Raw genomic sequence first — 24219 nt, 5'->3', positions numbered from 1 at the left:
GTCATAGATATGTCACCTTTCAATTCTTGATCGATTCCAGCTTCTGTTATTCTTGACTCACGCACTTCGCATTAGACATTCATACATTACGGCCGCGATCTACTACTGTACCATCTCGACACTACCGACGCGTCCGAGGCGATCTGGAAGGCAGAGGCGAAAGACCTACCGTAGGACGAAGGCGGGTCGACGAGCAGAGTGCCGCACCTGTGGGGGCCAGGTCGCGAACGTCAATAGCACCGCTCGTCCGCTGTCAGCCCCGTACCGAGACAACGGTCCGCCGTCAATGCCGGAAGGGGGACCAACGTACGTCGACACCCGGGCGGGTGCTCCAGATTCGTTCCATACGGTACATCCAAATTAGGTATTATTCTTTCCCAATCCGGCAGTCGATCGCTGGTACTTCACATATCACGTTTCCATTCGAACCAGTCACGCGTTCCTTCTGTGTCCAACGCTCTCTCCTAGTTTTTTACACTTCTCTGGTGCTTCGGTCTCGCACTGTATTTGTAGAGGGCTGCGTCGCCCGTTCTCGCCAGTTATCAGATTCCCCAGCTTCTCCCCTCTCGCTCACGCGCACTTCAAGGTTCGGCACGGACGAGCGACTCGACGTCGCGCGTGCATCTCAAGTCGAGTTAGTCGAGTAGTCGAGAAGATAAGATAAGTATCCGTTTATATTCTGCGCGGCCCTATTACCCTACACAGATCCTCGCCCGTCGTCCAGTCACCAGCCCGATCACCCGTATCTCGACTCGCTCCAAACGCCTGCTCCAGGAGATCGTATTGTGTGTGTGTTGGTCGTCGACGCGCACGTTCTCTCTCCGACACCGTCCACTCCCACTCATGACACACCGCCGATCCGCCATGGACACTCACAGATACCTTCCATGCTGCCTCAGCTCCTGGTAGCTCGTAGGCCCGGGCGGGCTATGTGGTCTGAGACGGAAGTCCTCCCTCCCGTTTCTCCGTTCTTCAGTGCCCCGGAGCACCCGAGCTTGTGCCTATCCGTGTATGGTGAAATACTTGCCTGTTGTGGATGGCGGTGCGGTTGGGTGCGGCGTGTCTCCATGTTCGTGGTCTGCGGAGGTGCGGAAGAAGGAAGGCGGGAGGGAGGTCTTCGCGCCGGACATCCGTCGGATCACGCTTACCTGCGAGTCCTCACGGGGAGGAGGATGAAGAAGGGAGTGAAAGGTCTCACTGCACGTCACTCACGGCCGAGGGGCTGTGTTACTTCTATGACATGCTACTCAACCCTCACCGGTTTACCGTCGATGAATGAGCCTGCGCTCTGGACGCCCGCTCACACCTCCAATCACACTGGCGCGGGCAAGGGTAACATCGCCATCGTGGGCGGCACTTCAACTGGCACATCGCCTCTGGAACTACTTGCTTATGACATCTGCCAGCTGCGTCTTTGGGATCGCCTCCGGGTACGCTTTCTTCTCCAGCCGATGCTTCGTCGCCTGCTCGTACGCATACGCATACTGGATGAGCTGAAATTCGCTGTAGGCGGTGCCGAGGAACGAGATCCCGAAGGGCATGCTCGGGCCATTCATGCGCGTCGGGTTCGCCTCTGCGAGCGCAACGTCAGGCGGCTGGAAGCCGAGGGGCACTGCGTCCCATCACAAGGTCAACTCTCCTCACGCTATGCTGGATTCCATCGTACGTACCAGTTAGGACGGGGTATCCTGCAACCGCGGCAGGCCGCGACGCCTTTGCCGTGGGCATGAGGATCGCATCCACCTCGTACTTCTTCAGCAAGCCATCGACGCCGTCTTGCCGACCCATTCGATAGTCGTAAGCCAGCGCGTCCCAGAACGTCGGATCTTGGTGTGTGTCTCTGGACTTGATGAATCTGCTAACGCCGCATTTAAGTGATTCAACCCAGAACATCACACGGCCATCTGAACATACGTCGCCTGGTCCGTCCAGAACGGCTCGACCAGCTCCTTCTCCCTGTTCTCCTCGTTGAACTTGATCAGATCCGCGACGGTCCGCACGCCCGTCGGAACCTCCACGAGCTTTGACAGGTAGCTGTGGATGTTCACCTTGAAGTCACCACAGAGCACGATCTCCTCGCGCTTCCACACCTCGTCGTGGTCCCACTCGTCCACGAAGTCCGCCGGGTCGACGATCGTCGCGCCGAGGGCCTTCATGTCTTCCAGTGCCCTGTTGAACGCGATCATGACGTTCGCGTCGACGCCCTCGAACACCTTGCGCGGCACGCCGAGCCGCACGCTTCTCAGCCCATCCTTCTTCAGGGCCTGGGTGTAGTCCGGCACCGTCTCGGGCTGATTCAGCGAGTAGTTATCGTGCGGGTCGCGCCCCGCAATGACGGACAGGATGGCCGCGCAGTCCGCGACGCTGCGGCACATCGGTCCAATGCTGTCCTGGTGCTCTGAGATCGGGACCACTGTGCATTGCCCGCGGATATGAGTCGTGCCTCAAGCACAGAAACGAGAGGGAACACCCACCTCCCGCGCGCGACGTCAGCCCCACCGTCGGCTTGAGGCCGACGAGGTTGCAGTGGCTGCTCGGGCTGATGATCGAGCCGTCCGTCTCAGAGCCGAGCGTGCCCGTCGCGAGGCCTATCGCGCCTGCGATCCCGCTGCCCGAGCTCGAGCCCGACGGGTTACCCAGCGGGACGTACGGGTTCGTGCCCTGACCGCCGCGCCCGCAGAACCCAGACGGGACGGTGCCCCGCCAGTTCGCCCACTCTGAGAGCGTGCATTTCCCGAGGAGGATCGCGCCCGCGGCGCGCAGCCGCGCGGCGACGAAGGACTCGCCGTCGACGACGGAGTCGAGCAGGGCGTAGGACCCTGCTGTGGTGTTCATGCCTGACAGTGTGCAGTCCGTTAGCGTCCGGCTCAGTGAGGGTGTAGTACGGCGTGCGGGTACCTTCGCTGTGCAGCGTGGCGATGTTGTCTTTGAGCAGAATCGGGATGCCGTGGAGGGGACCGCGGGGCCCGGAGACCTCCCTCTCCTTGTCGAGTTCGGCAGCTTGCTTGAGCGCGTTCGGATTCGTCTCCAGAACCGCACGCAACCCAGGGCCCTTCAAGTTGACTTCCTCTATACGTGCGAGATATGCCTGCAAGTCGGTCGTGTTCGCGATCAGCCTGCGCAAGCGGAGCTTCGGGAGCGACTCACCTTGACTAGATCAACACTCGTGAAGCGCTTCTTCTTCAAACCGACCTGGACTTCCTCAATGCCCGCCTCGTACAGATCTGGCAGAGACCCCATCCCGAACAGACTCCAGCCGAATGGTATTTGCACGTACTCCGCGTATGCAGCGAGAGAGAGCCCGAGCGCGATAGCAAGGGCGGAAAGGACAACGGTCGACCTGCTGCTAGGCGTTAACATAACTGCGTAGGTTCCCGAGACACTAGTAGGCGTCCGGACATTACGAGCGCCCTGAAGGTCGAGAGGCGTGTATGCCGCATTGAGGCCACACCTTATCGTCAGGGTCAGGGAACCGCTGCCGGGGAGCCGTCTGGCCGTTATGGACGGCGGGCGAATAGAGAGGGATTGGTCACACGGTGCCCGTGTTGGTGAGTCTTTCTCCGAGCTCGAAGAGATTGTGATTGTAGTCTCGCGTTCGTCAGTCCGTGGGTTGTGTGCGTGCCACCATGCAGCGGTTGCAGCGCGACATTGTTGTCAGCGCAGATGGTCGTAGAAGACATGACAATTGTTCTGCCGGTGATATTAGCTCGAGACTGAAAGAATAGAGGTCATTGATATTGCTGGGATTCAGCCTGCAAGTGCCCGTGCACGACCTTAGCGAACGGGGAGCCGTCTGGAGCCGTTCGGCGTTGGACGGCGTCAGTTCCTGGCGATCCTCCACGTTCAATCGAGATGCGACTAGTGCAGACCCGAGACAACGGTAAGCGCATAAGTACACCAAGCCCGGGCCGTCCATGCCGGCATTCCGATACCTGGCTGCAATCCTGCGCGCCCATTCAACCTCGAACCTATGTACCGTGTACTAGCTAGGGGTGGACGATGATCTTGACTATGCGCCAATGAGCGAGCAAGACCTGTAGATCTATGCGACAGAGACTCACTCTGTGTATCCTTCTCCGAGTCGGCGATGAGAGCCTTGATACCTTCCTCGACGAAGTCCTCCAAGGCGATCTTCAAGCCTGGTAATCAGCTCCTCGAGGTTCGGGATCCAGCCTTTTGCGAAGACCTTGAGCAACCCGGCTTGTCTGCGGTCGTACGCTTGACTCGCTACGACGGTGCGCGCAAGTGACTCTGCCATCCATTCCAACGCAACCGCGCAACAAGACACAGACCGACCAGGACAGCCTCTTTCGTCTGAAGCGCAGCTCTTCTCCCAGACGGCGACTTCGACGACGTTCCCCTGGGTTCGTACCGCGTCCAGAGCTGCGTCGAAGCTAGCTTGCATTCCCGCGCAGTCGAACATGACGTCGGCGCCACCACTTTGGTAGCCCGGTAGTAATCACTAGAGTTGGTATACTCAGGCTCTGAACTTGAACGACGGAGACTATACTCCAGATTAAAAGGGGGCGCACAAGGAAGCTGATCTTACGACAGAGGTTGCGAGTACCCGACAAGCATGGCCCGCACTTCCCGCACGAAATGAGCGGCTCCCTATGAGCGTAGACCGAACAGACGGCTCGCTTCAGCATAAAAACCGATGCCGCACACTACGATTTTCTGGCCTACCTGGCTAGATGGCGGGAAGTCTAGCTAACCACGACTTTCGAGTGGCAGAACGCGTGCGCACGGAGATGCAGAGACACTACATGGGCTCTCCGGGGCTCGGGGGCCGGCTGCTCGACATGGCGGTGAGCAGTACCTTCAACGCATAGATCACGCGGCACCAACTCAACTCGAATGAACGCGCACTCCTCACCGCAGGCGAAGGTGATGCTGCACCCGAGCCTGCTCGGCGCGCTGCCGTACTAGCTGTGGGCAGGCACTACGCTGAAGGGGCTTCACAACGGCGATGTGTGTTTACGTATGCGCGTGTGGTGTGGCTGTGGAGGCTGATGGGAGGACAGTACGCGGACCAGGTGGCGAAGACCGCGCGGTGTAAGAAAGAGTTTCATGACGATACGTTGGGCGAGAGGCTGTAGGCCGGGTTGGATGAGGAGGTGAAGGCGCAATAGAGAAGCGCAGGCTGCTAAATCGGTTGTGAGGAACGAGACGTGGAGGGTCTGACCTTATGATATATACCCGATAATCTGGATACATGTTTGCTGTTCACGGTTCTGTGTGGCTTGATGAATATTGTGGGCGTGATTGAGGTGATGCTCATTGACGCACCTTGGACGCATCCCGTCGGCACGCAGAGCGTCGCCGCATACGCCTGTTGATCGCGAAAGCGCTACATAGCGCTGTCGGTGCCTGCGGTGCGACGCGGCGATGATGGAATGCAGCGGCAGCCCAGCGCATCTCCGACTGCTCGGGATTACGCCCAGGACGGGGACAGATGGTGCCAGAGTGCCAGTGGACGCGTCGAGGCGCAGTGGACGCGGCGAGGCGGCACGAAAAGGCACCGATCGTGCGCTTGGGCGGCCGGGTAAATTGCGATCGACGACGCATGACGCCACCAGGGCTGCCCCGCTGCGGCGACCGGAGGCTGGCAACGCGTTGGTCGATCCGCGCGTGCAGTGAGAGCGTCGCCGCCCTTGCCTAGATGACGCGTCGTTCTGGTCGTGCTGTGGTCCGCAACGACCCGGGCGGAAGCGTCTTCTTCCCCAAACGGCAGGCGGTGTGGTTCTCTTTCCCACTGGCCCCGGCAGCACATTGACACTGGACAGTGACCCAGATGCCGGCGAAAACCAATCGATGACGACTCCCCACGGCCGGGCGGGGCTGCTTCGTTTTCCAGCTCGAGCCTTCGATCGAGGGGGAGGCATGCCACGTGTGTATATAGGTTGCGTCCGACAGTGTTTGCCGCCACGCATACCCCCTGAAGTACTCACCGACACGGATTCTTGCCGAAATGGGAATCTTCACAGAGGCGTACTACCTGCTCTTGATATTCTGGCGCAACTGCTTCCCCGCGGGCAACTTCAAGGCGGAGGATGTGCCTGACCTCAGCGGGCGCGTTGCAGTCGTCACCGGTGCGTCTCCCGTTCTTCTTGCCTAGAAGCGCGGCCGACGATACTCGATTCGGCGTAGGAGGCAATGTGGGTATAGGATGGGAGACGATCAAGGTGAGCAGTCATGTCACGCGAGTGCTCGTCCGGAGGCTGAGCTCGCATGCAGGTCCTCCTCCAGCGCAACGCGAAAGTGTATATGGCGTCGCGAAGCAGGCACAAGGCCGAGGCGGCGATCGAGCGCCTCAAGACAGAGACGGGCAAGGAAGCCATCTTCCTCGAGCTCGACCTCGGCAGCCTCGCATCGGTCCGCAGGGCTGCAAGCGAGTTCCTGAGGTGCGCGGCTCGGTGTCTCGTTCTGAGCGTGTGGTGCTGAAGATGGGTGCGATGTAGCAAGGAGTCGGAGCTGCATATCTTGTTCAACAATGCGTACGCCCTTCCTTGCGCCTTCGGAATCCACGTGAAGCGCTGACTTGAGTGCGTCCATAGGGGAGTGATGGGCCCGCCCCTCGACCAGCTCACGTCCGACGGCCTCGACCTCCAGTTCGGCACCAACGTTATCGGTCCGTCCTAGTCGTTCCTCCCCCTTCCATCCCCACTGACTCCGTCCACGCAGGCCACCACCTCCTTACCAAGCTCCTTCTCCCCGCCCTCCTCGCAGGCGTACGCTCCTCGCCCGACCAGCACGCACGTGTGATCACGACGTCCTCCTCCGGCGCGATGATTGGCGCGATAGATTTTGCGTCCGTGCGCGACGGCCCGGCACGGAGGAAGTACACGAAGGAGGCGCTGTACGCGCAGAGTAAGCTGGTGAGTGCCGCGCGTTTGGTGAGTTGGGAGGGGGCTGATAGAGCGGGGCGCTAGGCGAATGCGATCCAGGCGCGCGAGCTGGCGAAGCGGTATGGAGGGGAAGGGATTGTGGCCATCTCTGCCGACCCCGGTGAGTCGCCTGCTGACCTATCGTCTACCGGGGCTGAGCGGTATCGCGTGTCTGTGCAGGGAGCATCGAGACGGACCTCCAGCGGTACTACCGCGACGTTCCTGGCATCGTGGGGGTGCTTACACACCTCTTCGTACGTTCCTTCGCGCTACGTACCTGTCGTGTGTCGTTGCTGATCGTAGCGGATGGGAACATGACTGAACACAATCGTCCACTGGTTGGATATCAAATGTGACGGGGACGCCATACGTAATCACGACGGCGGGGACACAACTTGAACACGACGGCGCATTATGGACCGACCGGACACTCGTACTTGCTCACCTGAATTGCACCGCACACTACGACAGTTGAAGACGATCCTCCGCCCCGCGCCCTTCGGCGCGCTCACGCAGCTCTGGGCGGGCACCATGCCCGAGGCGATCAATCACAACGGCAAGGTGCGTTTGTGTGTGCCCCACTTGCTGCTGCATACGGTGCCAGAAAGACAAGAAGCTGACTGGCGGGCATGTACTGGTAGTACGCGATCCCGGCGGCGCGCATCGCACCGTGCCGCGCGGAGGCATATGACGACGAGCTCGGGAAGCGGGTGTGGGAGTTCTTGGAGGAAGAAGTCAGGGAGGCGTAGCCTAGAAGCAACCCGAGGGAGCTCTATCACGATCCCTCCCATTTTCTGGACCCTTACTTGTTCGTACTGTTGGTATACAAGCTCTGTCTGTGGTGGGCAAATCGAGTGACATCCGCTCGAGAGACAAGGTGCATGTGTAGTATCTGGGTCCATTTAGTGCGCGACCCTGCCCATGACCCGACTATGGTCCCTGGACCGCCACGCGCGCCGTTTGGGTTGTGGGGGCGTAGCGTCGACCATGGGGATCCACAGCTGTGCCTGGTTGTTCGCAGTTACCTGAGCAGGTCCGGGCAATGGGACTAACGGTGCCTCTCCTGTGGGCGTCGGCGCAGATTCTGAGGTGAGAATGGTGCTAGATACTGTTGGGGTGGTGGAGGCTGGGTCTTGCGAGGGCGTGTGTAGGGAGGTGGGGGCCGAGGATGGTGGGGGGTAGTTCAAAGACGGGCTAGGAGGCACGGGTGCTGGGAGTGCGTCGTCCGCTTTGTCTGAGGGTGAAGCCGGCGGTGGAGGTGAGCCTGAGACAGAGCTGGAAATGGAGGTTCCGTTCGCTTCATCCGGACTCGTCACGTTGACGAACGTCGCGATCCGAGGTCCGGGAATCACGTATGGCTTGTCCGGGTCCGTATACGCCTAACACACAAGTGAATTTCAACACTCCATTGCTAGGGACTAAGCCGACACTCACGTCGAATAATATCCCTGGGTCGCTCGCGTTGTACGCCCCCGGCAACCGCACAGTGTTGTTCGGCGCGGGCACTTCTGTTCCGTTCCCAAGGATGCGGAGCTGCGTGCATGACGGGAAGAACTCGGCGCCACCGGGGGCCATCGCGTTCTGCAAGCCTATGAGCTGCAACAGCACATACGTCGTCACGTCAGTCAACTTCATATGGTCTTCAACACGGTGACACAACTGACCTCATTCCGGATCAGGTACGCCCCCGGCTTGAGCCCCGCGGGTATCGTCACATTATAGGCGTCGCCTTCCACTGCGCTCAATCCCGGCATCAGCAGTCCCGCTCAGGTATGAGGCACCACAGGGGAGGAAAGGCGGCGTACTGATGAGCTCCTGGACCCAAGACGCGTTCTCCGGCGAGCGCTGCCGAGCGTCCTCGGCGATCTTGAACCACTCAGCCACGGACGCGTTGAACCCCGCGCAGGTGCTCGCGTTCGTGCCGCAGGATGCCATGTACGTCAGGACCGGCCCGACTTCGTGAGGCCACTTCGCCGCCAAGGCAGAATGCACGTTCACAGTGCTATTGTGAGTGGATATGTGCGCAAGGCAGAGGTGTACGTACGTTCCCTCCACCTCCGGAGACCCACGTAAGATTGATTGAGCTACCCGGGAAGACGGGGGCGTCGAGTGCGGCGTCGGTCGCGCCGAGCCCGCAGGCAAGGTCCGGGTCGGAGACGTTCGTCACGGGGCTGTCGGACGACACCATGCGGATCGGACTGGCGGCTGCGATTCAACAAATCATGACGGAGGTCAGGATGACTCTGAACGAGAGAAGGAGGATCGGGACCTGTGTAGTGCCCTGGGGCGTTGCCGGGGTAGGTCGTCCCGTCGACGGTGACATTGCTGACGTACCCATGGGCGATGACGTGTGAGACGAGGCTTGTGAGGAGGGTGAGTATAGAGAATGTTAGAAACATCGGGTTTTGTGAATAGCCTGGGAGTAACGAGGTGATGGTGATTCGCGCAGCGAGACCTATAGAACGATGTGTGCGAGCCGGGCTCATGATGACTTCGTCGTGAATCTGTCCACGGTCGTCTTACGAATTAGCCTGAGAGGACGTGATTCTCACTAGGCTCGACTGCAAGCCTTGCTTCTGAGGACGTTGCTAGTCAGAGAACGAATCCATTGTCAGCCTTCGGTCAAAGACGGAAAACGACATCGAATCACTTACTATCTCTGAGACTTAACCAATTCCGCGACTGTCTCATCTTACGAGGTCCTGAAGTAACAGACTCAGCAGACCAGAAGATGACCGGGAGTTGACTTTTACGTGGCTCTATGCTACAATGCAAGCGACGGTATGGATGAATCATGACATGACGACAGCTAGAGCGAACAGGAGAACAACGAGAAACTCGAGACGACGAAATGGGATGCACGTGGGTTTTGACTCTCAGGGGGCGACTACTGGTAGATGAAGTTGTACCTGGAGGTATGAAGAACGATCAGTAAGGGACTTGCAGACGAAGCGATGATGTCAACGTACCGAGAGAGAAGATGCGGGATGGCAGATAGCTGGGGCCCATACCTAAAGCAAAGCTTGTGTCAGACCACGCATACGCGTGAAGGGCCAGAACATACCGAGCGGCGTTGTCGTAGAGCTCGAAGAGAGGGATCGCCAGGAGCTTCATGTTCTTGGGCACAGCGAGGACCTCTGTGGGTGCAGGTGATCGATGGACGACAGGCATAAGAAGGCACGAGGCATAGGTGTGTTCGTCAGTGGGTCCATCCAATCGATGATGTAAGGCGCTCAAAGGCTACGTACTGCGTTCGGGCATCTGCACGAGAAACAGCTTCTTGCACTCCTTCGGCTTAGTGATATGTGCGGGGATGAATGGGTACTGCACATTCCACGACCAAAGCATATGTACACAGCGGCCATGAGATTTCCGGATCCTTCTCTGGCGAAGTGGCACGACAAGCAGAGGCACGCACCATGAATGTCTCGAAGTTGGGGCGCCACCACTGCGCGAGGCAATCGCCGATCTCCCACTCGTTGTCTACGCCATGAGAGGAGTTAAATTGCTTAGACTCGGCTGGGGGCGCGAGTCGGTCGTCCAGACGCTTCTTGAGCCCTTCGATCTCGTCTTCACCAGGCTTCAGGTAGTCTCCGGGTCTGTGGCACACCGCAATGAGCAAAGGATTGTCAGGGCAGACACGACATACAGCTTGAAAAAGGCGTTCGCGATCTGCAACATGAGTATATGCGGGTGTCCATGGTCGTGTACGACTAGAATGCCTTCCACCGTCCTGCGCATGCCGAAGTCCTCGTAGTTGTTTTGTAGCCGCTGAAGTCGCGCAGAAACTGAAGGGTCTTCTTCCGGTTGTGCTTCTTTTGTGCTGGCAAGAGTGATATTGAGCTGACGAGGCATCGTTTGGAAGACTTTGACATACCTGAACGTGAAGTTCGAGAGCGGGTAGCTGGGGTTATAAGCTGCATAAGTGGAGACGTCTCCTTCGATGAGTACCCTCTTACAGTGCGATTGTGTTGGACATTTTGCGGGACTCGAAGAGCTCGATACGACAGTGAGGGATGAAAAAGTCAAAGTTGTGCCGTCTGCCTATGAGTACGAGTGTTCCGGTCAAGTTCGGTCGACTTCGCGCGGCGGCGCTGACGTGCTGTGACCCGCATCGTCACATTCGACGCGTCGCATCACACGTCACGTCACGGTAAGACTGACAACGTATCCGCGCTGTCGATGTCTTTCGAGTCTTGTCAGCCTGTATATGCATGGGTACAGTCACCGGCCGGGATGCTCGCTTTAAATTTCCGCGTATACAAGAGAAGCTGCACTCAAACCGCATACGAAGACATGCCCACCTGACAGTTTCTGCGGTCTGGTGAGTTATTGTCACGGTGATGCAGAGCGTGAAGAGCCGGCACCGTATGTTCCTACGGTCATAGGTAAGTGCAGTCGATCTCGAGTATAGGCCGGGAAACTGATGCTCTTCGGAAAGTAGTGAATATTACTTCTCCATACGAGGAATGGATTTGGTCTCGCGCGACGACGCCAAGCTCTGGGTGCATATCCACAATAATTACGAGATCATCTTCCGTCCTCAGACATGCCCTTTCTCGTGGCATACATAGCCACCTCGCATGGTCATCTGTACGCGGTTCTCGTGGGTGTATAACACCCTCTAGTGTCCTAGCTCGATGGCGATGCGCCACCTGCACCGTGCGGGACGACGAGGTCAAAGCGAAGAAGCACACCGTGCACAGCTCTACAACACGAGGATACAGGGAGGCGAAACGCGGTGCTCAGAAGCACATGCTCGGAGGTCAGAGCGTCCGCTTCGACACGTTTTCTGGGGAACATGTCCCAGGCTTGACGGATCAGGATTCAGGGCGTGCTATGACGATCGCTCGGGCCCATCTCGGCTTGAGCGACCTTGTTTCCCTAGGATCGGTCCTCAGAACGACTGTTGTAAAGTACTTCGCTCTCTCCCTGTGCGCTTAATAGCGACTTACTGACGACCACTGTTGTTATTGTTAGGACGTGCGTGGTGATCAGCACAATAGAGCCCCTGCCGACTACTACAGACGGGATGGCTACTTAAGATACCTCTGGCAACGGAGTACAGTATGCGTAGGGCTTCGTCACGGTGAACCATGGGATAGGAGGCACTGCAGTGCTCGACATGCTTCTCCGCCGCGAAGTCCCGGTGCCGCCCTCCCCGCATGAGGCATGTCCGCGCCACAAATCATCATCCACAAAGCACTGAATAGCACCGAATGCGTCTACTAGGGCACCGCCACCGGTGAGCTCGCCGCTGGCTGGGACACGCGTCCTTCGCCACTCCTTTTGGGCGCTACGCCACAGCTTAGGTCAAAGCGTAGGTACCGCTGGATGTGTATAAAATGCGCCGCTTTGGCACCGGTTCCCCTCACTTCTGCCTACCAGCAGCTCCTCGCCACTCACCCCGTACTCAGCTTTGCTACTCGCACACATCGAAGCGTCCAAGATGCCGTCGAACACACACAATAGTGGCAACAATGGCGACCGCAACGCCTCTAACAACAACAACAACAACAACAACAACAACAACAACAACAATAACAACAACAACGACAACAACACTGGGAACAATGGCAGGAATGGTACGCTCGCTACGCTCCATTGCTCCCCGTTGCGTTGGTTTCTGACGATTGCGCTACGCGGTTGCAGAGAACAACAACGGCAACAACAACGCCACTAGCGGCGGACGTAGCTTCCTGCACATCGCCGTCGACTACCTACGCAGGTTCAACACCCGAGCGTCCGCGCAGCGCGAAGCGGCGGTGGCGCTGAATCGGTCCGCCGCCGCCCAGAACGCACAGGCTGGCCCGTCCTCCGGGCGCCCCAGGTCTTCGGCACCTAGTGAGTGCTCCCCGCGATGTGCAGTCTATCGGCACACTACTAACGCATTGCAGATACCATAGTGTCGGAGATATCTGGTGGACCCCAGCGGACGGTTCCACGTCGTCAGGCTGCCCGGTCTGCGGCACCACCACCGTACCCGTCATCGCGGCCATCAGGTATGAGTCTTCAATAATCACGTACGCCATTGTCCTAACCTCGATGTCTAGGGCCGGGTGGCGCCAACCGTATCCCGGATCGACAGCCCGGTGCCTCCTCCCTTCGCCGGGAACACGCGTTCTATGGCGAATCCGACCTTCCGCGCGCTATGAGGCTGAACGCTGCTGAGCCTCGTGCGTATCTCTACACTCGTTGGCGAGCTTGTCACTGACATCACTATGGCCCTCTTTCAGCCCGTCCACCCCCTCCAGCTCCCGCGTCGACGTCCGCACAAGCATCGAGCAGTGGGAGTGCGGCGGGGCGCACCGAGGGCACCCGCAACGCGCCGGCTCCCACCGCAGGTGCCAGCGGTGCCCGAATGCCCGCCCCTGCAGCTGGCCCCAGCAACGCGCCCGGCCCCTTCCCTGGTCCTCTGCCCGGTAACCCGCCCCTGCCCATGCCCGGCCCCTTCAACCCGCGCATGCCTCCTTACGGCCCCTTCAACCCGCCCGTCCCCGTCCCTGGTCCTTACCCGCCCGTCCCCGGCCCCTTCGTTCCGCCAATGTTCGCCGGCGACCAGTACATCCCAATGGCCTACGTCCCCATCGCGCAGCAAGTGTATGGAGAGGGCTTCCAGCAGCCCGCGGGTGTCCCTGGTCTCGGTTACAACGTCCCCTACGACCCGCATGCACATGCGTGGCAGCTGCTGTCTCACCCAGAAGGATTCGACGCCATCGTTGATCTGGCCACCCCACGCGCAATCATAGACCGGCTGCTGGCTACTGGGCGTGGCACACGGGCCGTCGCTGAGGCGCTCGACCCCCGCGGCCTCGCGAACATGCTCATGTCGACTCCCGAGGGTGTTGCCGCCGTCGAGGCCGTCACTGCGCAACGCCGGAGGCGCACGCGCCGGCGCATCAACCACGTCGTGAACAATGTGACGCGGACGAGCGACTGGAGGCAGGACCCGGACTGGGAGGGCGGCATCCCGAGGCCGGAACGTCAGCAGGACCCGGAGCCTGTCAGCATCAACGAGTTCATCGACGTCGATGCGGGCGCGGAGATGTCGGACAGCTCGGTGGCTGGTCCTTCGGAGGCTGGTCCCTCAAGACGGGTGACGGACCCGTCGAACTCATCGGGGCCGTCGGGCGCATCTGGCTCGGGGGCAGCAGAAGCACCCTCGACGCCGAGCCGCGGTACCAAACGGGTACGGGCGGAGGAGGACCTCCAGGATGATGAGGCCGGCCCTTCGACCGAGAACAGAAGGGTCGTGCGTCGCAGGCTCGGTGAGCCTTCCGCCGTGCGTCTGCGGCGTCCTACCCCCGCCCCGCCTGAGTTCCTCAGCTCAGCTCGGGCGGGTGCTGGGGCGTCTGAGGCGGTGCCGTCCACACCCGCCGCAGACGACCTCGAGCTGCCGCCCTCAAGGGCACCCACTCCGGACTTGGTACCGGACACCGGATCCGCGTCGGCGACTCTCGGCGACTCGGAGGAAGAGGCACCTGCTGAGCCCTCACGGGCGCGGCCGAGGAAAGCTAGCGGCCGGAAGAGTGGCTCTGCCCGAAAGGACCTACGGCCTGGTGGAAGCAAGTGAGAGAGGACAGTGTGGTACAGACCTGTGATGAGTTCCATAGTATACCCAAGATACCCATTAAAACACCATTTGTAACTCATCAACTGGCGTCAAACCATACGTATATACCCTTTTTGACAACTCGTACAAGCTGTTTGCCTATAGCGCGATCGTCCTCACGTTACAACTGGTCAAGTCAGACATGCTACTGTCGTTTCTATGCTAAGTTGATTCGTATTGTAGTGGCTGGGAAGACCTGAGATTGGCTTGCAGGCCCCAGCCGAGTCCGTGGCCCGGGAGCCACAAGAACTCGAAGCGCGCCGCCAACCAAACACTACGCCTTCCTAACCTGGCTTATCGTCTCGGCCACAGTTGTGACTCCTTCTCTCAGTGCGCCGCTGTCAAGTGTCCATGCTCGGAGGATTATGTCCCCTTCAACTGATACACTCTCTAACACAGCTAGACCTACATCTGACGCGAAGCCCCTAGGACCATGTCACTCCTAGTGGTGTCGGCGAAAGATGTCGCCAAGATCGCTGCGACGTTCGAGCCCCAGGAGTTGACTGATCTCATGGCGCAGGTCTTCCATAGCTTGTCCAAGGCAGAAAAGTCCCCTGGCGAAGCCTCCGGAATACACCAGCCTCATCGCATCTCGGTGCCAGTGACTAATCACACCGGGCTATTCATGCCTTCACGCATTGAGCCTTTTGGGACTGCCATCAAGGTAGTCTCCGTTCCTACATCGACGGCGCCACCCTTGGTCAAAGAGGCTGGATTACCCGGAACAACGCTTGTTCTTGACGAGACGTCTGGTGCTGTAAAGGCAGTCGTCAATGCCAGACAGCTTACCGCTCTCAGAAATGCAGCAGGTATGTTCATCGCGTCGCATGTTTCACTCAGATTCACAATCCGCTCCGGACGTTAGGATCATTGCTTGCTACCCGCTTGCTATCCATTCCTGACGCTAAGCCTCGCAAGCTGGTAGCTTTTGGGGCAGGCGCGCAGATCGCAGCGCATATCTCCCTCTTCCTCAAGCACTTCTCGACGATCACGTCCTGCACGATCTTCAATCGCTCCATCAACACTCGATTGTCGACTCTCGCCTCGCGTCTGAAAGCAGAGGCAGGATCGGTCAATATCGATGTCAGTTCTCTGCCGAAGGATACACAGGATGATGCCTTCCGCGCTGCTGTGAGGGAGGCAGACCTCATCATAACCGCGACATCCTCGACGACACCGTTCTTTCCCTCCGACTACGTCAAACCTGGAGCACATTTATGTCTCATAGGCTCCTATACACCAAAGATGTACGTGCAATGCCATGAGATGTCCTCCTTGCATCATTCATCTACGCTGAACCTTGTTGATAGGCATGAAGTTGACACCGACTTGGTCAAACGTGCTGGTCGAGTTGTAGTCGACTCCCGCGCCGCGTGTCTGGTATGCATCCCGTACAGCTCATTCTGAAGGAGATCGGAGGCTGAGTGGCTCTCTTCCCAGGTCGAAGCCGGAGAACTCATTACAGCAGGGCTTAGGCCCTTCGACCTCGTCGAAATCGGAGAGCTATTGCAGCCCGCCGTATCCGCCGATGGCTCTGGCTCTGTCTGGGCAGCCCAAGACGAGCTAGTGCGAAAAGTCCAAGCTGCCGGAGACGTCACGATCTTCAAGTCAGTCGGTGTCGGTGTTCAGGACGTCGCTATTGCATCTGCTGTTGCAAGAAAAGCCGCACAGGAGAGCATAGGCACGATAGTAGCAGACTACGACGAATTGTCTTAAATAGATGGTCATAAGCGATCAAAGTCCAGTATCAACAGCAGTCTATCCACATCGAGTACTAGCGAACTATTACGAACGGAAGCCTAACACAGCGATAACAAGCGAGCACAGCAGTATACAACGATGCAGCCGTCGCAAGACGAGAGGTGAGAGATGAGAGACGAGAGGAGAGAGGAAGGAAAGTGTACGCTACAGTGGGATAGACGGAGAGGGAGATGGAGATCGTAACAGTCAGTCGTCGCCTTGAGAGAATTAATGTCTGTGGTAGTGTAGCCCGGTATGCGGAGATGATGGGCAAGAAAGGGAGTCAAGAAACGACGAAAAATCAGGATAAATAGGCGAACTTCTAGATGGGGTGGTCAGGGATAACGGTCGATTGGGGTATGATGCAACGCTAGACGTCCAGAGTCAACGACAAGCCGACAGGCGCAATCGATCTGCACTCACGTATCACTTCGTCAAGGTCATGCCCATAAGGAGACAGTCCCTACGGAACTCCTCTTGTTGAGCCTTCATTTTCGCAAGGAGCTCTTCCGCACGGCGGTTCAGCGCTTCCTCGCGCTTGCGGAGTTCCTGCTCCTTCTTCTGGTTGTCCTCCGCCTGTCTGCGCAACTGCCTCTCCTTGTCGCGCAGCTCATCGGCCTTGGTTCGCGGCGCACCTGGCTTCCGCTTCCTGTCTTCCTCCTGCCAACGCGCCTCTTCCTCCTGCTGCTTGCGCGCGATCTCTTCCTCACGCCGCCGGACCTCCTGTTCACGACGTCGCAGCTGATCCTCGAGCGCGAACAACCTAACTTCACGATCTTGGGGATCTTCCTCGGCGAAGGTCACGGTGCGTTTCCTGATCTGAGGCTCGGATGCCTTCTTCGAGGGCTCCTTGGGGTCTTTCGAAACAGGGATCGACGGCTTCGGCGTGTCCGGAGGAGTGCGACTGAGGCTGTCGGTCCGTTGGCGACCCTCCAGCCGTCGCCTGGCATCCTCTTGCTGCTTCCTGAACATCTCCAACCGCTCTCTCCCAATCTTCTCGGCAAGGGCATCCGCCTCCCGTTTGCGCTTCTCTTCCTCCAGACGTTTCTCTTCAAGCTCTTGCAGGCGCGCGGCCTCCGCTCGCCTTGCCTCCTCGAACGCGCGTTGCTTGTCTTCAGGCTTGCGCAGCAGCTCTGCCTTGTTGCGAGCCTCTTGTTGCTTGATGAACGCCTCCAGCTTCTCCTTACCGAGTCGCTCCGCGAGCGCCTCTGCGTCCCGCCTCCTCTGCTCCTCCTCCCTATGTCGCTCCTCTTCAGCGCGCAGCGCCTCCTCGGCCCGAGTGGCCTCCTCCAGTTGCCTTTGCTCATCCTCGAACCTGCGAAGCGTATCGGCCTTCTTCTTCTCCTCCGCAGCTGCTGCCCGACGCGCCTGCGCAGTGGTAGGCTTAACCTTCGCCGTCTCAGCTTCCTTCTTGCGTCTGGCCTCCTCCTCCCGCCGCTTGATCTCCTCTGCCCTGCGCTTGGCCTCTTCCTCCCTGCGCTTCGCTTCCTCCTCCTTGCGTTTGGTCTCCTCTGCCTTACGCTTCACTTCCTCCTCCTTCCGCTTGGCCTCTAACTCCTTGCGCCTGGCCTCCTCTTTTTTCTTCGCCTTTCCGCCCTTCGCCTTCGTCTTGATTTCTTCGGGTTCCTCGGGCAACGCTCCCGGCATCGATGAGTCGTCTGCCGCCGACTTGTCCTCGACGGGAGGCACGACAGAATCGGGCATCTCCGGAACAATCGTGGCGCTGTCGCTACCGAGAGTACTCATCTCAGCCTCGATCATTTTCTCGAGCTCGTCCTTGTCGAAACCGGAGGCCTCCCAGTCGCTGTCGCCCTCGTCGGACGCTACGACGACCATCTCGTCCGACCTTGGTGACTTCTGCTCAGACTCCGAACGGCTCCCGGCAGACTGCCACAACGACTGGAGAGATGACTGGCTCGCGGACTGCATGGAAGACTGGCTGCTCGTCGAGGTCTGGGTCGACACCGGGGGCGGCGGGCGGAAGTCGGGCAGGGCGAACGCAGGCTGGTACGGACTCTGCATGCTGCGTGCGTCGTCGTCCATGGTGAACGTGCGCGGGTCGACGACTTGCATGTTGAAGGTCGTGTCGCTCGCCGCGGGCGCACCGGATGTCGAGACGGGCGCACGGCTCGTCGTTTGCATGATCGCGAACAGGTAGCTTTCAGTGCGCGTCGTCTCCTGTGCCGCGGACAGAGCCTGGGAGGCGCCCTCGATCTCGTCGCCGAGCTTCGACGCCATGCGCGAGACCGGCTGTTGGATCGGCCGCGGCGTGACGGATTGTGCCCGATCGTATAGGTGCGGGGCGTTTGCAAATTGGACCGGGATCTGAGGAACGAACTGCGCTGTCCGCTGTGCGTCGCCACCCATCGCCAACTGCATCTCTGCACTAGCTAAGAAAGACCGCAGATCGTCCGGGCCTGGCACGTCGTTCTCGTTGGCGGTTGCGATTTGCTTACCAGCACGGCGCGGTGTCCCAGGGGCTTTCTCCGGGTCACTGGGGAAGTGCACGCGACCGAGCTTCGAGGGATTCTTCGGCGCGTTGAGCGGTGGGCCGGTCGGCTCATCCACCCGTGGCATCCACCGCTCTAGCGCCGTCTGCAGAGGATCTGCGTCGCCGCGCGGCTGTTCACCTGCGGACGAATGAGTCAGATGTCTATCTGCATTGATCTAAGTGGACGGTACCATCACGCCGCGAGGGCCATTCAGGCTGAGGCTGCGCCGGGGGCATGCCCCGCATCCATCGCGAGTATCGGCCCGTGTCGTCGAAGCCGGAGGCAGAGTCGTACCTCACAGAGGAAAGACCATCGCCAGCGATGTATCCGTCGAGGCCGACGCGCGATGGTCCGGCGGCGGCGTTAGTGCTCCCTCCAGAGGCAAGCCGCGAGGGCGCGCGATCCTGGCTCCTGTTCGTCTTCTGACTAGCGTTCCATAGGCCTTGTTGCTCGCGCAAGAGGGTCTCGGTCCATCCTTCGTCGAGCGGGACACCGGCAGCCAGGCGACGTACTTGTCGCTCGTGCTGCATTTCCGCCTCGAACTGATCTTGAGCCATTCGGCGGATGCGAGTCATCTTGACTTCGTAGGTGTGTTTCACGTTGTCGTTCTTGGCATGCTCGTAGTCGTTAGTGGGGTTAATGATATAGTGTGCATCTTTTTCTTTTCTCGCTCCGTCGACGAGACGCTGCAACCCTTCGGAAATTCGCCTGCGGAGCTGGTTCTTCCATGTCTGGTCTGGTTCGAAGGGCGTATCCTGGTAGTACGCGCCGTCGCGCTCGCTCGGGCCCTGCGCAACGGCAGCCATGGGTATCATAGACTGGAAGAGAGGCGAAAGAGGGCGCGCTGCCCAGCGGGCACCCGCGACGATGATAGTGGCACAATGAAAGGAGTCAGTTGCCCTTTAGCGCCCGAGCCTCATGGCATCCATGCCTCTCGGCCGAATGCGACTTCATTTGTCGCACATTCAGGCTCAACTCCGCGCAATCCGCACGATATTGAACAAAACACAACGATGTAGCACGGCCACTGCCCAGTCCCCTACGCCCTGTAAATTGTCTGGTTTCCGAGGGTTGAGGGTGAACAACGCTCATGTTACGTATCGCAGCGACTCGGACGTGTCCAGCATCATCTGTTTCGTGGTCTCGTACCCATCCGTGTGGACGCACCCCACCACCGCTCCGATTTCGATGGTTTCGCCTCCAACGCGAGCGTGGCGGTAGCTTTCATTTTCTGCAAGGCAATTGCCCAATCACTTGACATGCCGTTGGAAACTCATATTGTGTGACGCTATCGAGTGGTTCGGTCAACTTGAGTAGGTCAGGTTACAGGTAGCTTGATAGCAGGTACTACACCCTGGGTTCCGTCCGGGCCTCCTTGTTGATCCACGAGCTGCTGTTCAGTACGTACATGAGTTGTAGCCAATCTTGAAGCAGTCTCACTCGCTCACCCTCCAACACGCTCATGCGGATGGTGCGTTGTCCTTGATCCACTTCGTGACCTCCTCTGCCCACTCCTCGCCCGCTCCCGTCCCCAGCGCCCAATGCGGACTCAGATGGTTGTGGTCCTTCATCACCACAATCGGTATGCTCCTGCCCAGCCTCGTCTCCAGCGCCGCCGCGAAGCTCTTGCTGTTCTCGATGAACCCATCGGGCTCCCTTTCGCTCACCAACACGGTGACCTTCGGGAAGTTCTCGAACAGCTCCCCCGGCGCCCGCTGCAGAAGTGTTGCAGGCATGTTTGCCTCGATCGCATCCCAGCTGCCGTAGAGCTGCAGCAGCGAGGCATTGGGGCTCATACTCTCGTCGCGCTCGAAGCTGTACACGCCGCCCTTCAGGATGACGCCGTGGATGCGTCGGCGCAGGTCAGCCGGCAGCACAGAAGGGTGGAGGAGGAGGGTCGAGGTGTGGGTCGATCCGGCGGAGTGGCTCATAAGGAAGACGTGGTCGAAGTCGGCTTGGATGCCAGTCCCAGACAAGACTTCGTCTGCGTTGGCCACGACCCATTGAATGGCATCCCTCACGTCTTCGACAGGCTCGGGGAACTTCGCGCCTGGCACGAGGCGATAGTCAGAGATGACGGTCAGATTTCTGAGCGGTCACCGTCGCGGGTGTCAGTTTATTGTATGGATGAATGACCGAGGTGATTACTGACCCACGCTTGGCGAAGTACGCGCCAAGGTTAGTGTACACGAGTTCATATGGTGTCGCAAGCCTGCGATCGCCCTCGAAGAACCCGCCGCCGTAGAAGAAGTAGAGGACCGGCACTTTGCCTGACAAGGGGATGGCGTCTGCCGGTGGATAATAGACATCTAGCTAATCGCGATATATGATTCAGTCGTCAAAGGGGTTCCGAGTCTCCGCGAGCTCAAAAGATAGTACATACCTGATGTCTGTCAGTAGAACCATACTTGAACGTCTCCGACTTGACGCTCTCGATCTCCGCGCGATGTTTCTCCAATTCCGGCAAAAACGCATCCCGAACTGCAGACAGACGCCATATGTCAGGGTTTCAAGATCCCGACGATCCATATCGCACAGGATCTGCGGCGAGGTACGTACTGGGCTGGTGAATGAGTGGGATCTCTGTCGGTTCAAAATTCCTTATGATGTCCATGCTCGCGTCAGAGTATCGGTGGTCGTGGTGGCGGAAGAACTGGAAGGGAATCCCATGATGCTTGCTCGAGGGAAAGCCTTGTCTCAGCGCTCGCGGCAGCCCTTGTTGGTGATCATGCACATGCAGCCAAGCACGCTGTAGGCTGAGTACGCAGTGCCCGTGGTCGGATTATTGAAACGTGACGATCCGAACGGCTTCGTCCAAACTTCAAAGTTAAGTATGACAGTCTGCTGACTTTCCGGGGCTTGATATGTATGCAATCTACGTGTATGTTACATCCTGCTACAGCTACACTCTGTACTGCCGTTGCGTTGCGCAGATCTTGTCCACCAGAACTGCCGGACTTGACTGTGACACTGGTATAACCGACATCCGTCCCTTGCGACCACTATCAATGCTGCGCTACTTCACCTGCTCTAATTCGGCAATCTTTGCGAGGTACTTCTCCTGCCACCCGCTGCTTTGCTCCGAAATCATGCGGTCTAGCCAGTACGCTCGCCGCACGACCTTCTCCGTGTCCCTTCCGTTGTAGTAATTGTGCCCTCCCCGCGGGTGGTCTGGTATGCGTGTCTGGTCCAACGCGTCCTTCTCGACAGTGAAGACGCCGTGTTCAGCTTCCGCTGCCGGAATATGGAACAGTCGGCCGTGATAGAAGTAAAATGGTGTGCATGCGATGTGCCTGTAGCCCCAGCTGACAGGCGGGAGAGATGGCACGCCTGTTACACTTGTCAGTACGGATCGAAGCAACAGGATGCTGCGCAGTACACTCACCATCATTCAGACCTTTCACGGAAAAGTCTTTCACAGAAGCTTCGCCGTTTGCGGCTTGGTACTGTGCGACGAATTGCCGCCAAAACTGAGATAGTGCGGCGTCTCCGAGCCTGGGGCACCCATAAGTAGCCACCGTCACCGGTGTCCCAGCTGGAAGCGGACATTGCCCCGCAAGGACGTCGACGGCGAAAAGATAGCTCAGGGCACCTCCCATGCTGTGTCCCACGATCGCCAGCTCTTGGACGTCATGCCCGTCGAAGGCCTGCCTGACGGCATCGATCACTTGGTCTCTGCATCCTTTATACATGGCGTAGAAGCCAGAATGCACGCATCCGTTCCCATAGGGGAGGCGTCGCCTAACTGGATATATGTCGTATAGTGTTTGCATTATGTTCGTCGTACCTCCGAAGCCGACGACAAGCTGCTTGGTCCCAGGACGATATACCGTGATAACAGGCGCGGCGGCAACCGTGCCCTTGAATGCAGACAACAGTTCGGCGTCCCGCAGTGCCTCGAACCCCTCAAAGGGGTACTTGCGCTGCAGAAGCATGTCCTTGTTGTCGAACACATACTGCGTCTCGGGTATGTTAGACGCGATCTGTGCGAATTCGCCCAAGTCGGCGAGGACGACATAGAGGTCGGCGGGTGCCAAATCGTTTGCCGTCAGGGTATAGGAAGACCGTGTAGCGCAAAGCCGTGAGATGAGGCGAAAGTTGTTCAGCTTCTCTGAAGCATACATGAGCTTCTGGGTTGGAGTGAGCTCCTCTTCCGCCGCGAAGAGCGATCGAAATAGCGAGCCCATGACTACCGGTAGTAGTAAGTACGGTACCCCTGATTCTGCCATCTGGTCGTCGCAGCAGTGTGGCGCGAAGGGTATATCACTAACTCACCTGATGATTCCTAGTCTCCCGTAGGCAGACCACAAATACGACCTCTTTGGAGGGCGGCGGTCGTATTAGGGATGATTCCGGGAGCCCAGCGGTGGGTGTCCAAGATCCTTGCAATGCAAACGCACTGGATGATTCTTGAGATTCAGAAAGGCCTCCGATACGGCGGCGAGAGCTGAAGCTTAGAAGGGCAGGCTAGACCTCGCGGGTACTTACAATGTACATAGCCCCGGCGTCCAAACGGAGGAGGAGGAGGAGGCGGTCCATTAAGCCGCCCGCAGTCAAACTGCACACGCTGCGAAGTCGCGTTTGTCGTGCACGTGATGGAACATTGACGTCGATATGTAAGTAGTACCACTGCCAGCACGCGTCCTTACCGGCAGTTTATAAGAAACTGCTGGCTTCTGTCGTGCCTTCGTCCACCGCAGATGTCCCTTGGATGTCCCTCCTGCAATGGTCAGCCTGTGACGCAAACAGCGCGATCAACTGAAGTGCCACTAGCAGTGACCGAAGTTCCTCTGGTGACAAAATGAAGCACGGCCCAGGACACGAACCGCGAGGTCACCAAGCTGTAAACAGCGACAGCGGACGACTCTAACTTATCCTCGTCTTTGCTTCTTGAGCTACCCTCTATTGATCTCCAAGCTCTAGATCTAGCGCATTCCGGCGCAACATCGTGCAGTGTCTTCGACGTCGCCCCCACCGATGGGATTGAAGCCCCTTATGACTCGGTTCGTGCACCGCAAGATACGCCAATTTTGAAGAGTCGTTGGGCCAGCGATCTGAAGGAAGAGGCTCAAGATGGTCATGCCACCCCGAGGAGTGATAACGATCATAGTGATCTGCCTGGCCGGTAGGGCTAGAGGTTACTTGTACGAACATGAGAAAACCGTACAAACAACCTCTGAGCAAGCTTCAAGCAAGTCCTACCGGCCAGGCAGAGCGAAGCGAAGCAGCCATGTAATAGTAGTAATTAAATATATGTAGAACCTGCTTTGTGGGCATTCATGTTTGCGCTGACTGTCGCCTCCGTGCGCGTGTACTATTGAAGGCTTGCCCATATCTCCGTGGCACGCTAGCAGATCGATCATATGTCTGCATCTACTACGGAGGTTCAAACGTTAATGTCCTCCCGATCATGGACGTGGTACAGCTCCGTCGAAACCCTGCATATATGTTGCTGTCCACTACGCATTGTGCTCGTGTAGATTCATTT

General features: G+C 58.4%; 11 protein-coding genes across 11 annotated transcripts; 3 read left to right on the top strand and 8 right to left on the bottom strand.

Annotated features, from left to right (window-relative positions):
- Window positions 1-1382: 1382 nt before the first annotated feature.
- C8Q71DRAFT_701835 (amidase signature enzyme) lies at window positions 1383-3240 on the bottom strand (the record flags this gene model as incomplete). The annotated part of the gene is made up of 6 exons (XM_047920211.1): window positions 1383-1612; window positions 1671-1855; window positions 1915-2413; window positions 2475-2837; window positions 2899-3088; window positions 3148-3240. 6 exons carry the CDS (start codon window positions 3238-3240, stop codon window positions 1383-1385), a joined length of 1560 nt encoding a protein of 519 aa, XP_047782295.1.
- A 746-nt stretch (window positions 3241-3986) lies between these two features.
- Window positions 3987-4423, bottom strand: C8Q71DRAFT_854690 (sorbitol dehydrogenase; the record flags this gene model as incomplete). Its single annotated transcript, XM_047927086.1, has 3 exons — window positions 3987-4009; window positions 4062-4131; window positions 4187-4423. 3 exons carry the CDS (start codon window positions 4421-4423, stop codon window positions 3987-3989), a joined length of 330 nt encoding a protein of 109 aa, XP_047782294.1.
- Window positions 4424-4895: 472 nt separating this feature from the next.
- Window positions 4896-6065, bottom strand: C8Q71DRAFT_425134 (uncharacterized protein). Its single transcript, XM_047918478.1, has 2 exons — window positions 5290-6065; window positions 4896-5234 (listed from the first exon to the last, which is right to left on the bottom strand). Exons 1-2 carry the CDS (start codon window positions 5931-5933, stop codon window positions 5147-5149), a joined length of 732 nt encoding a protein of 243 aa, XP_047782293.1. The 5' UTR covers window positions 5934-6065; the 3' UTR covers window positions 4896-5146.
- C8Q71DRAFT_741497 (uncharacterized protein) lies at window positions 5535-7737 on the top strand. Its single transcript, XM_047922819.1, has 10 exons — window positions 5535-6092; window positions 6151-6185; window positions 6238-6404; window positions 6462-6497; window positions 6558-6631; window positions 6685-6878; window positions 6933-7008; window positions 7068-7141; window positions 7359-7448; window positions 7529-7737. The coding sequence occupies exons 1-10, from the start codon at window positions 5972-5974 to the stop codon at window positions 7634-7636; spliced, it is 975 nt and encodes a 324-aa protein (XP_047782292.1). The 5' UTR covers window positions 5535-5971; the 3' UTR covers window positions 7637-7737.
- Window positions 7738-7789: 52 nt separating this feature from the next.
- Window positions 7790-9286, bottom strand: C8Q71DRAFT_701776 (glycosyl hydrolase family 61-domain-containing protein; the record flags this gene model as incomplete). The annotated part of the gene is made up of 6 exons (XM_047920206.1): window positions 7790-8266; window positions 8322-8483; window positions 8552-8622; window positions 8693-8855; window positions 8932-9092; window positions 9157-9286. The coding sequence occupies 6 exons, from the start codon at window positions 9284-9286 to the stop codon at window positions 7790-7792; spliced, it is 1164 nt and encodes a 387-aa protein (XP_047782291.1).
- Window positions 9287-9600: 314 nt separating this feature from the next.
- Window positions 9601-10991, bottom strand: C8Q71DRAFT_741489 (cleavage and polyadenylation specific factor 5). The gene is made up of 8 exons (XM_047922818.1): window positions 10847-10991; window positions 10765-10791; window positions 10537-10710; window positions 10306-10486; window positions 10136-10211; window positions 9952-10024; window positions 9857-9898; window positions 9601-9796 (listed from the first exon to the last, which is right to left on the bottom strand). Exons 1-8 carry the CDS (start codon window positions 10864-10866, stop codon window positions 9775-9777), a joined length of 615 nt encoding a protein of 204 aa, XP_047782290.1. The 5' UTR covers window positions 10867-10991; the 3' UTR covers window positions 9601-9774.
- A 1174-nt stretch (window positions 10992-12165) lies between these two features.
- Window positions 12166-14604, top strand: C8Q71DRAFT_425008 (uncharacterized protein). The gene is made up of 5 exons (XM_047918477.1): window positions 12166-12472; window positions 12540-12731; window positions 12785-12889; window positions 12941-13063; window positions 13124-14604. The coding sequence occupies exons 1-5, from the start codon at window positions 12337-12339 to the stop codon at window positions 14458-14460; spliced, it is 1893 nt and encodes a 630-aa protein (XP_047782289.1). The 5' UTR covers window positions 12166-12336; the 3' UTR covers window positions 14461-14604.
- A 138-nt stretch (window positions 14605-14742) lies between these two features.
- Window positions 14743-16215, top strand: C8Q71DRAFT_904878 (NAD(P)-binding protein; the record flags this gene model as incomplete). The annotated part of the gene is made up of 3 exons (XM_047928872.1): window positions 14743-15308; window positions 15365-15879; window positions 15940-16215. Exons 1-3 carry the CDS (start codon window positions 14933-14935, stop codon window positions 16213-16215), a joined length of 1167 nt encoding a protein of 388 aa, XP_047782288.1. The 5' UTR covers window positions 14743-14932.
- Window positions 16205-19618, bottom strand: C8Q71DRAFT_741477 (uncharacterized protein). Its single transcript, XM_047922817.1, has 3 exons — window positions 18922-19618; window positions 16663-18869; window positions 16205-16609 (listed from the first exon to the last, which is right to left on the bottom strand). Exons 1-2 carry the CDS (start codon window positions 19544-19546, stop codon window positions 16666-16668), a joined length of 2829 nt encoding a protein of 942 aa, XP_047782287.1. The 5' UTR covers window positions 19547-19618; the 3' UTR covers window positions 16205-16609; window positions 16663-16665.
- Window positions 19619-20164: 546 nt separating this feature from the next.
- On the bottom strand, window positions 20165-21488 carry C8Q71DRAFT_424860 (Alpha/Beta hydrolase protein). The gene is made up of 4 exons (XM_047918476.1): window positions 21291-21488; window positions 21115-21212; window positions 20884-21044; window positions 20165-20819 (listed from the first exon to the last, which is right to left on the bottom strand). The coding sequence occupies exons 1-4, from the start codon at window positions 21343-21345 to the stop codon at window positions 20192-20194; spliced, it is 942 nt and encodes a 313-aa protein (XP_047782286.1). The 5' UTR covers window positions 21346-21488; the 3' UTR covers window positions 20165-20191.
- A 259-nt stretch (window positions 21489-21747) lies between these two features.
- On the bottom strand, window positions 21748-22918 carry C8Q71DRAFT_701462 (Alpha/Beta hydrolase protein; the record flags this gene model as incomplete). The annotated part of the gene is made up of 2 exons (XM_047920190.1): window positions 21748-22061; window positions 22117-22918. 2 exons carry the CDS (start codon window positions 22916-22918, stop codon window positions 21748-21750), a joined length of 1116 nt encoding a protein of 371 aa, XP_047782285.1.
- Between the last annotated feature and the right edge of the window lie 1301 nt (window positions 22919-24219).

The sequence above is a fragment of the Rhodofomes roseus genome (genome assembly GCF_022264815.1).
Source record: "Rhodofomes roseus strain CIRM-BRFM 1785 chromosome Unknown C8Q71scaffold_4, whole genome shotgun sequence".
NCBI lineage: Eukaryota > Fungi > Basidiomycota > Agaricomycetes > Polyporales > Fomitopsidaceae > Rhodofomes > Rhodofomes roseus.
The sequence above is the reverse complement of the archived record's forward strand: the minus strand, read 5'-3'. Positions and strand labels throughout refer to the sequence as shown.

Coding starts and splice junctions, on each gene's coding strand:
- C8Q71DRAFT_425134 (XM_047918478.1), bottom strand. CDS start 5,933: ATGCGTGGCGGCAAACACTGTCGGACGCAACCTATATACACACGTGGC. Junction 5,235..5,289: donor GCCGACGGGATGCGTCCAAG/GTGCGTCAATGA, acceptor CAAGCCACACAG/AACCGTGAACAGCAAACATG.
- C8Q71DRAFT_741497 (XM_047922819.1), top strand. CDS start 5,972: ATGGGAATCTTCACAGAGGCGTACTACCTGCTCTTGATATTCTGGCGC. Junction 6,498..6,557: donor CATATCTTGTTCAACAATGC/GTACGCCCTTCC, acceptor GTGCGTCCATAG/GGGAGTGATGGGCCCGCCCC. Junction 7,009..7,067: donor GGCCATCTCTGCCGACCCCG/GTGAGTCGCCTG, acceptor GTGTCTGTGCAG/GGAGCATCGAGACGGACCTC.
- C8Q71DRAFT_741489 (XM_047922818.1), bottom strand. CDS start 10,866: ATGTCCAACACAATCGCACT. Junction 10,487..10,536: donor GCGAACGCCTTTTTCAAGCT/GTATGTCGTGTC, acceptor GGTGTGCCACAG/ACCCGGAGACTACCTGAAGC. Junction 9,899..9,951: donor CTCTACGACAACGCCGCTCG/GTATGTTCTGGC, acceptor GCTTTGCTTTAG/GTATGGGCCCCAGCTATCTG.
- C8Q71DRAFT_425008 (XM_047918477.1), top strand. CDS start 12,337: ATGCCGTCGAACACACACAATAGTGGCAACAATGGCGACCGCAACGCC. Junction 12,890..12,940: donor CCCGTCATCGCGGCCATCAG/GTATGAGTCTTC, acceptor CTCGATGTCTAG/GGCCGGGTGGCGCCAACCGT. Junction 13,064..13,123: donor GCTGAACGCTGCTGAGCCTC/GTGCGTATCTCT, acceptor GCCCTCTTTCAG/CCCGTCCACCCCCTCCAGCT.
- C8Q71DRAFT_741477 (XM_047922817.1), bottom strand. CDS start 19,546: ATGATACCCATGGCTGCCGTTGCGCAGGGCCCGAGCGAGCGCGACGGC. Junction 18,870..18,921: donor ATGGCCCTCGCGGCGTGATG/GTACCGTCCACT, acceptor ATTCGTCCGCAG/GTGAACAGCCGCGCGGCGAC.
- C8Q71DRAFT_424860 (XM_047918476.1), bottom strand. CDS start 21,345: ATGGACATCATAAGGAATTTTGAACCGACAGAGATCCCACTCATTCAC. Junction 21,213..21,290: donor CCCACTCATTCACCAGCCCA/GTACGTACCTCG, acceptor GTCTGTCTGCAG/TTCGGGATGCGTTTTTGCCG. Junction 20,820..20,883: donor GCGTACTTCGCCAAGCGTGG/GTCAGTAATCAC, acceptor GTGACCGCTCAG/AAATCTGACCGTCATCTCTG.